Raw genomic sequence first — 13,272 nt, forward strand, 5'->3', positions numbered from 1 at the left:
GTCCTAACCTAGCCTCCTTATCTCCTTCAGCCTACCTGCAGTAGTGTCCTAACCTAGCCTCCTTATCTCCTTCAACCTACCTGCAGTCGCGTCCTAACCTAGCCTCCTTATCTCCTTAAGCCTACCTGCAGTAGTGTCCTAACCTAGCCTCCTTATCTCCTTCAGCCTACCTGCAGTAGTGTCCTAACCTAGCCTCCTTATCTCCTTCAGCCTACCTGCAGTCGCGTCCTAACCTAGCCTCCTTATCTCCTTCAGCCTACCTGCAGTAGTGTCCTAACCTAGCCTCCTTATCTCCTTCAACCTACCTGCAGTAGTGTCCTAACCTAGCCTCCTTATCTCCTTCAGCCTACCTGCAGTAGTGTCCTAACCTAGCCTCCTTATCTCCTTCAACCTACCTGCAGTCGCGTCCTAACCTAGCCTCCTTATCTCCTTAAGCCTACCTGCAGTAGTGTCCTAACCTAGCCTCCTTATCTCCTTCAGCCTACCTGCAGTAGGGTCCTAACCTAGCCTCCTTATCTCCTTCAGCATACCTGCAGTCGCGTCCTAACCTAGTCTCCTTATCTCCTTCAACATACCTAGCATTCCTACATAGCATTCTATTCTTTAAACCTTCCATGAGAATGTAGTAACACATTAGACCCTTCTGGGGCTGTTTTCCTTGTCCTTTCACATTAGTGGTGATGTAAAAAAGGAGGCTAGAAAAGTAGGCTTCTGAAAGGGATTGGGATGTGGCCCAAACCATTGTCATTATACAGGGAGGGGCCGGGCGATCCAGCCCTGAGGAGGTTGGGATGGTGCTGTAAAGTCTGTCTCATACTCCAGCACATATACACACACACGCACGCACACACACGCACAGGCTCTCACACACCCAAAGAAATGTGTTTTTTATTAGGTTTCTGTGTGGGGTCTCTTTTCCTCTGAAGCCTTGCACGGCAGAAGTAAATGGGAAGGGTGTCCTTCAGTTCTCAGAGACACACACACACACACACACACACAGGGTTGCACACACACACACACACACACACAGACATGCTTTTAACACACAACACGCTCACAAGCAATCTGGTTCCTCTGGTTTCCTGACCCTCAAACAGACTCAAACCCATGGCGAAGGAAGTGGTCTCACTGTCACACACACACACGCACACACACATGCCACACCCCTGCTCCTCTCAGAGACACTAACCCGAGTAAAGGGAAGCGGGTTATCTGTCTGTTGTTGACGCAAATACACTCACTCACACATATACACACACACATACACATTATAATTTAGAAACAAACCACAAGTACTATGTGCTCAACTCATGTACACACGTTTTCACACGCCAGCCATATACACACAAACACACAACACACACACACACCCCTACTGCCCTCACACGCAGTGTGTGATCTCTCCCTGCCTGTTGGGAAACATGGTGGCCTTGGCCAAGCCTGACTAAAAATACACGACACGCCATCAGTTCCACCATTGTTTTTCCTAACAGGCCCAGTGTTTAATGTCTCCAGCAGTACAATACAGGACTGACTGCCAGCTTGGCTCGCCCAAAACACACCAGTACCCAATGTTGTGTTGGTACTGTAAGCACTGGAACATATTTGTATGAGGGAGTCAGGTGGCTGAGCGGTGAGAGAATCGGGCTAGTAATCCGAAGGTTGCCAGTTAGATTCCCGGTCACGCCAACTGACGCTGTGTCCTTAGGCACTTCACCCTACTTGCCTCGGGGGAATGTCCCTGTACTTACTGTAAGTCGCTCTGGATAAGAGTGTCTGCTAAATGACTAAATGTAAATGTATGTGAGGGTGTGTGTGTATGCATGTAAGCATGTGTTTGAACCACATGTATGTGTGTGTGGTGTGCAGAGATGGAAAAAGTACAGACATCTTTAAACATCATACTCATGTTTAAAAATACTCTGGTAAAAAGTACTGACTACACTTTTTCACTCAAATTAAAGTAAAGAAGTGTGGGCTCTGACATATACTTAAGTAAAAAGTATCCATCACTACTACCTGTTGGACCTCACATCATATGAATACATAAAGACACTATAGACACGCAGCGCATTCGCCAGGAATCCTTTTTGACGCCAACAATTTCAAATATGTCCTTCATATATGGCCATGGGTGAGGAGAATAGAAAATCCTAAAACAGAGTAGATTAAACACACCAGAGTAGAGTACAATAGAGTACAGTCTAGTATAGTCCTCATCAAGTAGTCATGAATGATTTGTGAAAACATGCAACAAAAAAACTTTCACAACTCTTTCCAAACCTTTTTTTGAAAATATTTTTTTACAACTTTTTTAGCAATTTTTTATTTAGATTTTTTTTTTTTTTTATAAATGTGAAAAAATAATTTTCACACACAGTGAAAGGAAAGGAGAGGAGAACAGATAGGCCTAAAACTGAGTAGAGTAAAGCAGAGCAGAGTACAATAGAGTACAGAATCTACTTGAGTACAGTAAGTAAGTATTTGTACTTGGTTACTTCCCATAGCTGGACGCAGCGCTTGAGGAGACAGCTACCCAGAATGCCGTGCATCTGAGGGAGCGGGAGGCGGAGCTTCGGATGGAGGCGGAGCTTGAGCTGGTGATTGATAAGGAGAAGAACCAGTTACTGATGCAGCAGTACCGGAAACAGAACCAACAGCTGCAGAGAAAGGTACACACACACAAACACACACAAAGACAGACACACACGTCGAGGTACGTATCAACATGGTGAGTATCTTGTTTTGTCTTTCTTTCTTTCTCTCTATCCAACCCAAACACCCCTTCCAATTAAATTCACCACCACTCTGTCCATCTGCATCACTTGATTTTCTGTCTGCATGCCCTCCCTGTGTCTGTCTGCCCTCCCTGTGTCTGTCTGCCCTCCCTGTGTCTGTCTGCCCTCCCTGTGTCTGTCTGCCCTCCCTGTGTCTGTCTGCCCTCCCTGTGTCTGTCTGCCCTCCCTGTGTCTGTCTGCCCTCCCTGTGTCTGCCCTCCCTGTGTCTGCCCTCCCTGTGTCTGTCTGTCCTCCCTGTGTCTGTCTGCCCTCCCTGTGTCTGTCTGCCCTCCCTGTGTCTGTCTGCCCTCCCTGTGTCTGTCTGCCCTCCCTGTGTCTGCCCTCCCTGTGTCTGCCCTCCCTGTGTCTGTCTGCCCTCCCTGTGTCTGTCTGTCCTCCCTGTGTCTGCCCTCCCTGTGTCTGTCTGCCCTCCCTGTGTCTGTCTGCCCTCCCTGTGTCTGTCTGCCCTCCCTGTGTCTGTCTGTCCTCCCTGTGTCTGTCTGCCCTCCCTGTGTCTGTCTGTCCTCCCTGTGTCTGCCCTCCCTGTGTCTGTCTGCCCTCCCTGTGTCTGTCTGCCCTCCCTGTGTCTGCCCTCCCTGTGTCTGTCTGCCCTCCCTGTGTCTGTCTGCCCTCCCTGTGTCTGTCTGCCCTCCCTGTGTCTGTCTGTCCTCCCTGTGTCTGCCCTCCCTGTGTCTGTCTGCCCTCCCTGTGTCTGTCTGCCCTCCCTGTGTCTGTCTGCCCTCCCTGTGTCTGCCCTCCCTGTGTCTGCCCTCCCTGTGTCTGCCCTCCCTGTGTCTGTCTGCCCTCCCTGTGTCTGCCCTCCCTGTGTCTGCCCTCCCTGTGTCTGCCCTCCCTGTGTCTGCCTGCCCTCCCTGTGTCTGCCTGCCCTCCCTGTGTCTGTCCTCCCTGTGTCTGCCCTCCCTGTGTCTGCCTGCCCTCCAGGAATTTCAGGCCACGACTCTCTCTTTGTTCCTGGGTGTAATAGCTGCCTGCCTGTGTGTGTGTGTGTGTGTGTGTGTGTGTGTGTGTGTGTGTGTGTGTGTGTGTGCGTGCGTGTGTGTGGTAGTCACTGGTAGAAGGGAGATGGAGGGTGGCGGCTTCACTGATCCAGAAGTGATGCTGAGGGCTTCTGCCTCCGTGGGCCCTAGGCTGGGATAGGGTACACCACACACACACACACACACACACACAGCACACACAGAGATTCAGACAAACGAGAGTTCTGTAGATCAGTGTAGAAAGGAGGGCAAGACAATGAGACAAAAGAATCTGCAACAACATATAAAATCAGACTTTATTTCGAGTGCCTGCAAATAAAATAAACCCAGTTACATGTAGATAATGTTTTAGTTGTTTCAGATTCTGAAATGCGTTTTTAAATATGACAGCATGTGCAGCACACTGCAGACCATTGGCTCCCCCTGGGATTTCCTGTCTGATCTAACGGTCTGAGCGTGTGTGTGTGTGATCCCCAGTTGGAACAGTTGGAGGAGGAGTCTCAGCGCCTAGGCAACGCCGCCTCTCGTCTGGGGGAGGAGCTACACCAGGAGAGGCGGGCCCGGGGGGAGGAGCTACGTCAGGCCCTGCAGGACTCCCAGCAGCAGGCAGCGCTAGAGCAGAGCCAGTCCAGAGCTCAACTGCTGCTACTGAGGGAGAGGAACTCTGAACTACTGGAGGAGGTGAGAGGAGAGGAGAGAGGGAAAGGGAGAGAAGAGAGGTGGGGAAAGAATGACAGGAAAGAGATGAGAGACGGGACGAGAACAAAGGAGAGAAGAGTAGGGGAGAGAGAGAGAGAGAGAGAGAGAGAGAGAGAGAGAGAGAGAGAGAGAGAGAGAGAGAGAGAGAGAGAGAGAGAGAGAGAGAGAGAGAGAGAGAGAGAGAGAGAGAGAGAGAGAGAGAGAGAGAGAGAGAGAGAGAGAGAGAGAGAGGGCTGGTTTGGGAGAGAGGAGTAGGAGGGAGCGAGGGGTGTGTCGGGAGGAATGAGGTTGTGTGAGAGAGACAGGGAGAGGAGATAAACAGAGCCACTGTGTGTGTGTGTGAGGGTGTGTGAGTGAGCGTGTGTATGTTGACACGCAGGCTCATGTCCCGGGGGGGGCAGTCTGAGGCTGCAGTCACGGCACTCCTCAGCTGTCTGTTTCTGGCATGGACACGCACGCACACACACACATGCACACACACATGCGCGCACATACACACACACACAAACAGACCTACTTTGACCTCAACCTCCTCTCCTCACAACCCAACTGTCTAAGCCTCCTAGGAACACGCAAGCACACACACACTCACACACTCACAATCTCCCCTCCCTTTCTCTCCCCTCTCTCGCTCCCTTCTCTCCTTCCCTCCCTCCGTAGCTGCCCGGTTTTTGCTCTCTCTCTGCACTCCTCGCCCTCTCCCTCCACCCCTCCACCCCTCCCTCCCTCTACCCCCCTGTGGAGCTCCTGGATGGGGGGGTCTGGCCAGTCAGGTTGATCCACAGGGTCACGGTGTCCTCCTGCCAGTCACAGGTGACAGACTCCTTTATGTCAGACAGCCTCGTCTCTCTGGTCTGGTCTCTCTGGTCTGGTCTCTCTGGTCTGGTCTCTCTGGTCTGGTCTCTCCGGGGTCCTTGTCAGCTATGTCAAACGGCCCAATGGTCTTTTTTGTGCCGTGTCTTTCATAGGAGCTTTACAGAACATTAGAGTCCATTTAGATCTGAATGTAAGATAAAATCAATACCTTTTGAGGGGGCGGCCCGGCCTGCAGACTCTGTCATAGCGACCTTCACCCTTTCTCTCACTCTTTCTCCGTTTCTTTGTCTGTCTCTCTCTCGCCGCTTTCACTCAGAGCCACTCTCCTGGCACCCCGAATAGATGTATTGATTCTGTGTGTGCACTCGAGGGCATGTGTGGGCGTGTGTGTGCGTGTGGGTGTGCGGGCGTGTGGGTGTGCGGGCGTGTGTGTGTGCGTGTGTGTGTGTGCGTGTGTGTGTGTGGTGTTGACAGATCATTAGAAGAGAGTGATAATGAGCTCTTTGATCACATGACCTTGGGATTTTTCATGACCCCTCTGTTGCTAAGATACCATTGAAATATCAAAGCGACTTTGTAAGAACAACTGCCTTAGATTGGTGTTGCTCTTGCAGCTACGTACACACACGCACACACCCACACTCACACGTACACACACACTCACACGCTCACACAAACGCTCACACACACATGTTGCAACTGACTTACATAGTAACTTGGAAGCTCAAACCCAAAAATGATTTCATCTAAACACAACATTTGGTCTATGGTGAAATGTATGACAAAAGAGTGTGTGTGTGTGTGCGCCATGTTTCCCAGTGTGAGGGTGATTTTCCTCAGTTTGCTAATCTGATCCTCCTTGTGTGAAACATGGGCTGATGTGGAAACACACAGCGCTTCACAACTTCCTCAACTAGCCCCTTACAGCCACCAGACAGCGCTTGTCCAACTAGCCCCTTACAGCCACCAGACAGCACTTGTCCAACTAGCCCCTTACAGCCACCAGACAGCGCTTGTCCAACTAGCCCATTACAGACACCAGACAGCGCTTGTCCAACTAGCCCATTACAGACACCAGACAGCGCTTGTCCAACTAGCCCCTTACAGACACCAGACAGCGCTTGTCCAACTAGCCCCTTACAGACACCAGACAGCGCTTGTCCAACTAGCCCCTTACAGACACCAGACAGCGCTTGTCCAACTAGCCCCTTACAGCCACCAGACAGCGCTTGTCCAACTAGCCCCTTACAGCCACCAGACAGCACTTGTCCAACTAGCCCCTTACAGCCACCAGACAGCGCTTGTCCAACTAGCCCATTACAGACACCAGACAGCGCTTGTCCAACTAGCCCATTACAGACACCAGACAGCGCTTGTCCAACTAGCCCCTTACAGACACCAGACAGCGCTTGTCCAACTAGCCCCTTACAGACACCAGACAGCGCTTGTCCAACTAGCCCCTTACAGACACCAGACAGCGCTTGTCCAACTAGCCCCTTACAGACACCAGACAGCGCTTGTCCAAATAGCCTCTTACAGCCACCAGACAGCGCTTGTCCAACTAGCCCCTTACAGCCACCAGACAGCGCTTGTCCAACTAGCCCCTTACAGCCACCAGACAGCGCTTGTCCAACTAGCCCCTTACAGACACCAGACAGCGCTTGTCCAAATAGCCCCTTACAGCCACCAGACAGCGCTTGTCCAACTAGCCCATTACAGCCACCAGACAGCGCTTGTCCAACTAGCCCCATACAGACACTAGACAGCACTTGTCCAACTAGCCCCTTACAGACACCAGACAGCGCTTGTCCAACTAGCCCCTTACAGCCACCAGACAGCGCTTGTCCAACTAGCCCCTTACAGCCACCAGACAGCGCTTGTGTCCAAATCTCTATCCTCTTTTCACATGTTCTTATCTCTAACCACTCTCTCTAACTATCTTTCTTTTCTCCTCTCTGCTGTCTCTCTGTCCCACCCCCACACATCTTGTTTTTGTCTCTGTTCTTAATTCTCTCTCTCCATTTCTCCCTCTCTCTTTCCATCTCTCTCCCGCTCTCTCGCTCTCTCGGCTCCCTATCTCTGTCTCCCTTTCTCTCTCTCTCTCTCCCTCTCTCTCTCAATGTGCTCTTTTGCTCTGCTGAACACGGAGCAGGCTAGACAGGTATTAAAAGGTCACCCTGTCTTGGGGAAATAGCTTAAAACTCGACCTTTCACCTCTCACCAACGGTCATGGCCGCAAGGTGTAGGAAAAGTGCATGTTAGTGTGTGTGTGAGAGAGAGAGTGGGCCACCTGTCAACACATATGTCTGTTTGTTCATTTGTGTGTGAATGTGTGTGTGTACATTGTGTGTGTGTACATGTGTGTGATGGCAGTGTGATGTGGTTTTAAGTGCAGTGATTAAAACCAGGGGCGAGATGCGTGTGATTTCCATGTAATACCCTGTAAGCCTGACTCTGACTGGCAGCCCCAGATGATGTGTGTGTCTGCTGCCAGGAGAGCCACTGGATCTGCCTGACACACACGCCACACACACACCACACACACCCCACACACACCCCACACACACCCCACACACACCCCACACACACACCCCACACACACCCCACACACACGCCACACACACCCCACACACACCCCACACACACCCCACACACACGCCACACACACCCCACACACACCCCACACACACGCCACACACACCCCACACACACGCCACACACACACAACACACACACCACACACACACCACACACACACCACACACACGCCACACACACGCCACACACACCCCACACACACGCCACACACACCCCACACACACGCCACACACACACAACACACACGCCACACACACGCCACACACACGCCACACACACCCCACACACACGCCACACACACGCCACACACACGCCACACACACCACACACACGCCACACACACCCCACACACACGCCACACACACACAACACACACGCCACACACACCCCACACACACACAACACACACGCCACACACACGCCACACACACCCCACACACACGCCACACACACGCCACACACGCCACACACACGCCACACACACGCCACACACACGCCACACACACCCCACACACACGCCACACACACGCCACACACACGCCACACACACGCCACACACACCCCACACACACGCCACACACACACCACACACACCCCACACACACCCCACACACACGCCACACACACGCCACACACACCCCACACACACGCCACACACACACCACACACACGCCACACACACGCCACACACACACCACACACACCCCACACACACCCCACACACACACCACACACACGCCACACACACGCCACACACACGCCACACCACACACACGCCACACACACACCACACACACACAACACACACACCAACCACAAGGCTTACATACTCATACAGTTATTCATCATCTGGGGTCTAAGCATGACCAGATATGGGCACACACAAAGACACAGACAGACAGACAGACACCCTGTCATAGTGTACAGACTGTGGTCAGTCTATGGTCATTGCATGCAGTTCCCTGTGTCTCCTGTAGGGAGAGCCCCTCACACAGGGCCCCAGTCAGAGCAAGTGTGTGGATGGCTAGTGTACAGATGATCCCGCCAGACAGTAATGAAGACAGTCTGGCCCATCTCTGCTCTGCACGACACACACACACACCACACCACAGTCCCTGATACCCTTAGTCTGTCAACTGTAATGGTGTGTGTGTGTATGTAAAAGGGAGGCAGCTTTTCACCCTGGAGTGTGTTAAATTAGGCCCTGTTTCTCTCTCACACACACCCCAGAGTTGATCTTCAGTGGTATGGAACAGACCGACCTGGAAAGAGAGCCCATGGCACTGATTACACACACACACACATGTGTGCTGAAAGCATTGCAGTCGCACAGCACACTGACTCAACCCTCGACTTGTGTGTATAAACAACGCATTTGCACTTTCACACAAAAAGCTGCCTCTCTCCCTCCCTCTCTGTCTTTCTCTCAACCTCTCTCTCCCTCCCCCTCTGTCTTTCTCTCAACCTCTCTCTCCCTCCCTCTCTGTCTTTCTCTCAACCTCTCTCTCCCTCCCTCTCTGTCTTTCTCTCAACCTCTCTCTCCCTCCCTCTCTGTCTTTCTCTCATCCTCTCTCTCCCTCCCTCTCTGTCTTTCTCTCAACCTCTCTCCCTCCCTCTCTGTCTTTCTCTCAACCTCTCTCCCATTCAAATGTATCTTTCTCTCTGTCCGTTTGTCCTGGTCTATCAGCCAGACCACTTATATTCCCCCATTTTCCAATTATTTCTGGTTTATCATCTCTGCCTCTCTCTTCGTGTCTCCTCCTCTGGGCCTTTGTGACCGTCCTGCTGCGGTCCTGTTCCTCTGTCTGTGACCGCGGTCTCCCTGACCGCGGTCACAGACAGGATCTACACAACCGCAAGCTCTCTCTCTCTCTCTCTCTCTCTCTCTCTCTGTCTGTCTGACCACAGAGCCTCTTGTTAGCCACATTCTGCAGGTCATGTGACTCATGTCTCTGTAACCGTGACCCCGAAGCAGATCCTCTCGCATGGACCTCCACGACCACACAACTCCAGCTCTGTCCAATCACGGCGGAGGAAAACTTGTTTCGTTTTTTATAGTGATTAATGTCATCATGTTTCACACCCTCTCTAGGTGGCGTTCCTGCAGGAGACAGTGAGAAGGGAGTGTGAGGAGAGAGGGGAGCTCACCGCTACTCTTACCCAGGCTAAGGCGCAGCTCCTGGGGCTGCGAGCCCCCATCGCCCCCCTGGGACTTTCCAACCCCTCGCTCTCCCAGGACACACCCCCCCACCTGAACATGGACCCCTCTCTCCCCCGTCTCCAGCTCGCCCGCTCCCCACAGGCTCCCCCAAACACTCTTAGACCCTCCCCCCCTCTCACGACCCGGGTTGGGCGAGACAGGGGGGGATGGGGGAGGGAGGGGGGAGGTGGGGGGAGGAGTGTGGCATCCTGGCATGGCAGTGGGGGGAGAGAGGAGGAGAGGGGGGCAAGTAGAGGGGGAGGGGGGATGCTGCCCAGACTAAGTGCTGGTGCTGTGAACGAGGTCAAGGAAAAGGTCAAGCTAGTGATGGGGAGGAAGTAGGCTCTCTCACACACACACACACACACACACACACACACACACAGACACACACAGACACACACAGTCACACACAGACACACACAGTCACACACACACAGTCACACACACACACAGACACACACAGACACACACAGTCACACACAGACACACACAGTCACACACACACAGTCACACACACACACAGACACACACACACAGACACACACAGACACACACAGTCACACACAGACACACACACACACGCACACAGGAGACACATCGGATCCAGAATCTGCACGCACAGCGGCAGGTGGACAAAGAAGTGCTACAGGACATGCGGCACAATGCTGTTTACAAACAAAACACACAGACACATCCAGGCAACGATGCTCACACACAATGTCCCTCCCTAGACACAGCCTTCCTCCTGAACGCTCACGTTTTCTCACACACAAACAACCTCACTTCACTTAGCTGTCACGCACCTGCTTCCTCACACACCGTTTCTCACACACCCTTGCTGACACACACACTCCGTCAGAGGAGAGGGGAGGGGGGGGGCACGACAGCACATCCCCTGCCACCCGTGGAGACATACCAAGCCAAGAACTCTTTCACACGTATACACACACACACAAACACACACACGCAAACACACACACACTGAGCTTTCTCTTTTGATCTTGTGTTATTGACATCATTCACTCCATGCAAGGTCTTTCCATCTCCCTCCCTCCCTCCTCTCCGTTTGGGATAAGTTGGCACGGTCGCAGAATAGGGAAGAGTGTGCGTGGCATGGAACTCATTTCCGTGGTTACTGGCACACATGGAAAGCTTTTTGTCTGACCCCTCCCCCCTTCTCTCTCTCTATACATCTCTCTGTCTCACATACACACAAGGACACACACTATGTGCTTATGGTTTGCTGCCATTTACTTGTTTAAAACCACAATGATCGACACCCATGAATGCTAGTGTCCATTTCCAGTCTCTCAACTATGATGAACAATTCTGAGGATGACAAGGCGTTTTCCGAGCTGTTTTGATCGATTAAAGATTCAATGAAAATCTTTTGATCATTATTTTGACTATTAATTCGACCACACTGGCATCAGCATACGCACAGGCGTTGTCTACCACTGGGGCTTGGAGCGTTACCACGTCGACAGGATTTTGCGTAGGTGTGCTATTTCTGTCCCACGATATTTGTATTGTCTCCTCTGACATTTTTCTGCCCTGTCACATATGCACGCAGTTGGCATACATCTGTGAAATATCCACCCTGCCTCCCTACTTGTTACACATCCATTGACATGTAGGCCCAAGGGCAAGATTCTAATTGTGTACATCTGTGTGTGTGTGTGTGTGGTATGGCGAGCTCACACTCCTTCCAGATGCACTCTCGACCTTTGACCTCTCCTTTCATCCTCTCAACAGCCTCCTGTCTGACTTCCTGATACCGTGACCTCCACTTCCTCCTCCTCGAGCTTTGAAGGTTGCTGGTCTTTCAACACCAGCCAGAAAGTCATAAACACAGAACCTGACCTCTCTTTTAAATGCCTCTTTCACCGTACGCTCTCTCCTTCAAATCTCTTTCTCACCCACTCTCTATCCCTTAAATGTTTCCCTTTCGTTGTACCCTTCTAATAAGCCCCTGGGTCTGTGTGTGTGTGTGTGATGACAGTCTCAGTCCAGGTGATGGAGAGTGCCGCAGTGTAAAAGGCCACCAGTGTTTCCGCCCAAACGGACCATCGTAAATCCCTAAACACATCTATTAACATGGCTATTATGAAGTGTGACCTATTATGTTAGTGTATTTTCTGAATGTTCCCTCACCCTAGCGCACAGGCAGGTATCCACTAGGAGAGATCACATCATGTACAGAATAATTACCACAGAATAACAGGCATGCACCCGTGCCTTCTGGGAATCTGTGTGACACAGAACGTACACACGGGAATGTGTGTGTATAAGTAACCCCCTGTTCGTCATAGGGAGTCTTTATGGCCGCAACGGAATTCTTCCGTCCCGTGAGACCGCCCACACCCGTAATTAGTGTTGTCCCGGAAACCAAAGAAAGAATGCTCAGTATTCTCGTATCCGTGGTGACGGCGTACGTGTGTGGGCAAAAGGTGTTGGTGTAGATGCAGGTTAGTGACACGGACAATGACGCCTCAGTTTAGCAGCTCAATGCCGTGCATCTATAAAATGGTGCTTATGTATATGCACGCACCACCCCCTTAACCAATGCGTATACCCACACATCCCTACAGCTACTTTGACTTTAGTAAGTGTTTGATGCTTGTAATTGTATGTATAATGTTGCATTTATGCTATGGGGCTGTTTATTTCTTGTAATGTCTTAATTGGTAAATGAGTCAAATGTAGCCTAGGTTACCTTAGTAGAGCTTACCAAAAACACACAGCTGTGCAACGTCCGGTTGTTGCACGTTCTATCCAAGGTCACTGTACTCACGGTTGCCACAACACAATCATCAACGTTTTCCAGCCCACGTGCTAGCAGGTTGGATGAGGATAGTTCAGGAACAGTCTTCCAACAGTGGAACTATACCTCACCCCTGTGGGTGTCGTGGGGTACTGCAAGGTTCTAACATCCAAATCAGGATTGATGAACTTTACAGTAAATGGAAAAAAGAAATGTGTAGGCTACTGGTTTCTCTGGGATATTTTTTTTACTGAGAAGTTATATGAAAGTCGGACAACAATAAGTTAGCTATGCCTACAGCCTACGGATCTACCCATATACATTTTAAAGTAGGCTACATTTAAAAGAATATGTTATTTCAGTTGGTTATTTTGGATATGAACAGACTGTACATACGGGCTGAGGAAATGCGCTATA

The 13,272-nt window shown here is 51.2% G+C and overlaps 1 protein-coding gene across 1 annotated transcript in view; it reads left to right on the forward strand.

The window, feature by feature from the left end:
- The window catches only part of lekr1 (leucine, glutamate and lysine rich 1), a 24,512-nt gene extending 11,868 nt beyond the window's left edge, over positions 1-12,644 (forward strand). Inside the window, exons 4-6 of the mRNA XM_062472971.1 lie at positions 2,508-2,672; positions 4,253-4,456; positions 9,981-12,644. Coding sequence (XP_062328955.1) covers positions 2,508-2,672; positions 4,253-4,456; positions 9,981-10,430 — 819 coding nt within the window. The 3' untranslated portion in view covers positions 10,431-12,644. The remainder of the gene's footprint in view (positions 1-2,507; positions 2,673-4,252; positions 4,457-9,980) is intronic.
- Positions 12,645-13,272: the final 628 nt, after the last annotated feature.

Source organism: Osmerus eperlanus, chromosome 11 (assembly GCF_963692335.1).
Source record: "Osmerus eperlanus chromosome 11, fOsmEpe2.1, whole genome shotgun sequence".
Lineage (NCBI taxonomy): Eukaryota > Metazoa > Chordata > Actinopteri > Osmeriformes > Osmeridae > Osmerus > Osmerus eperlanus.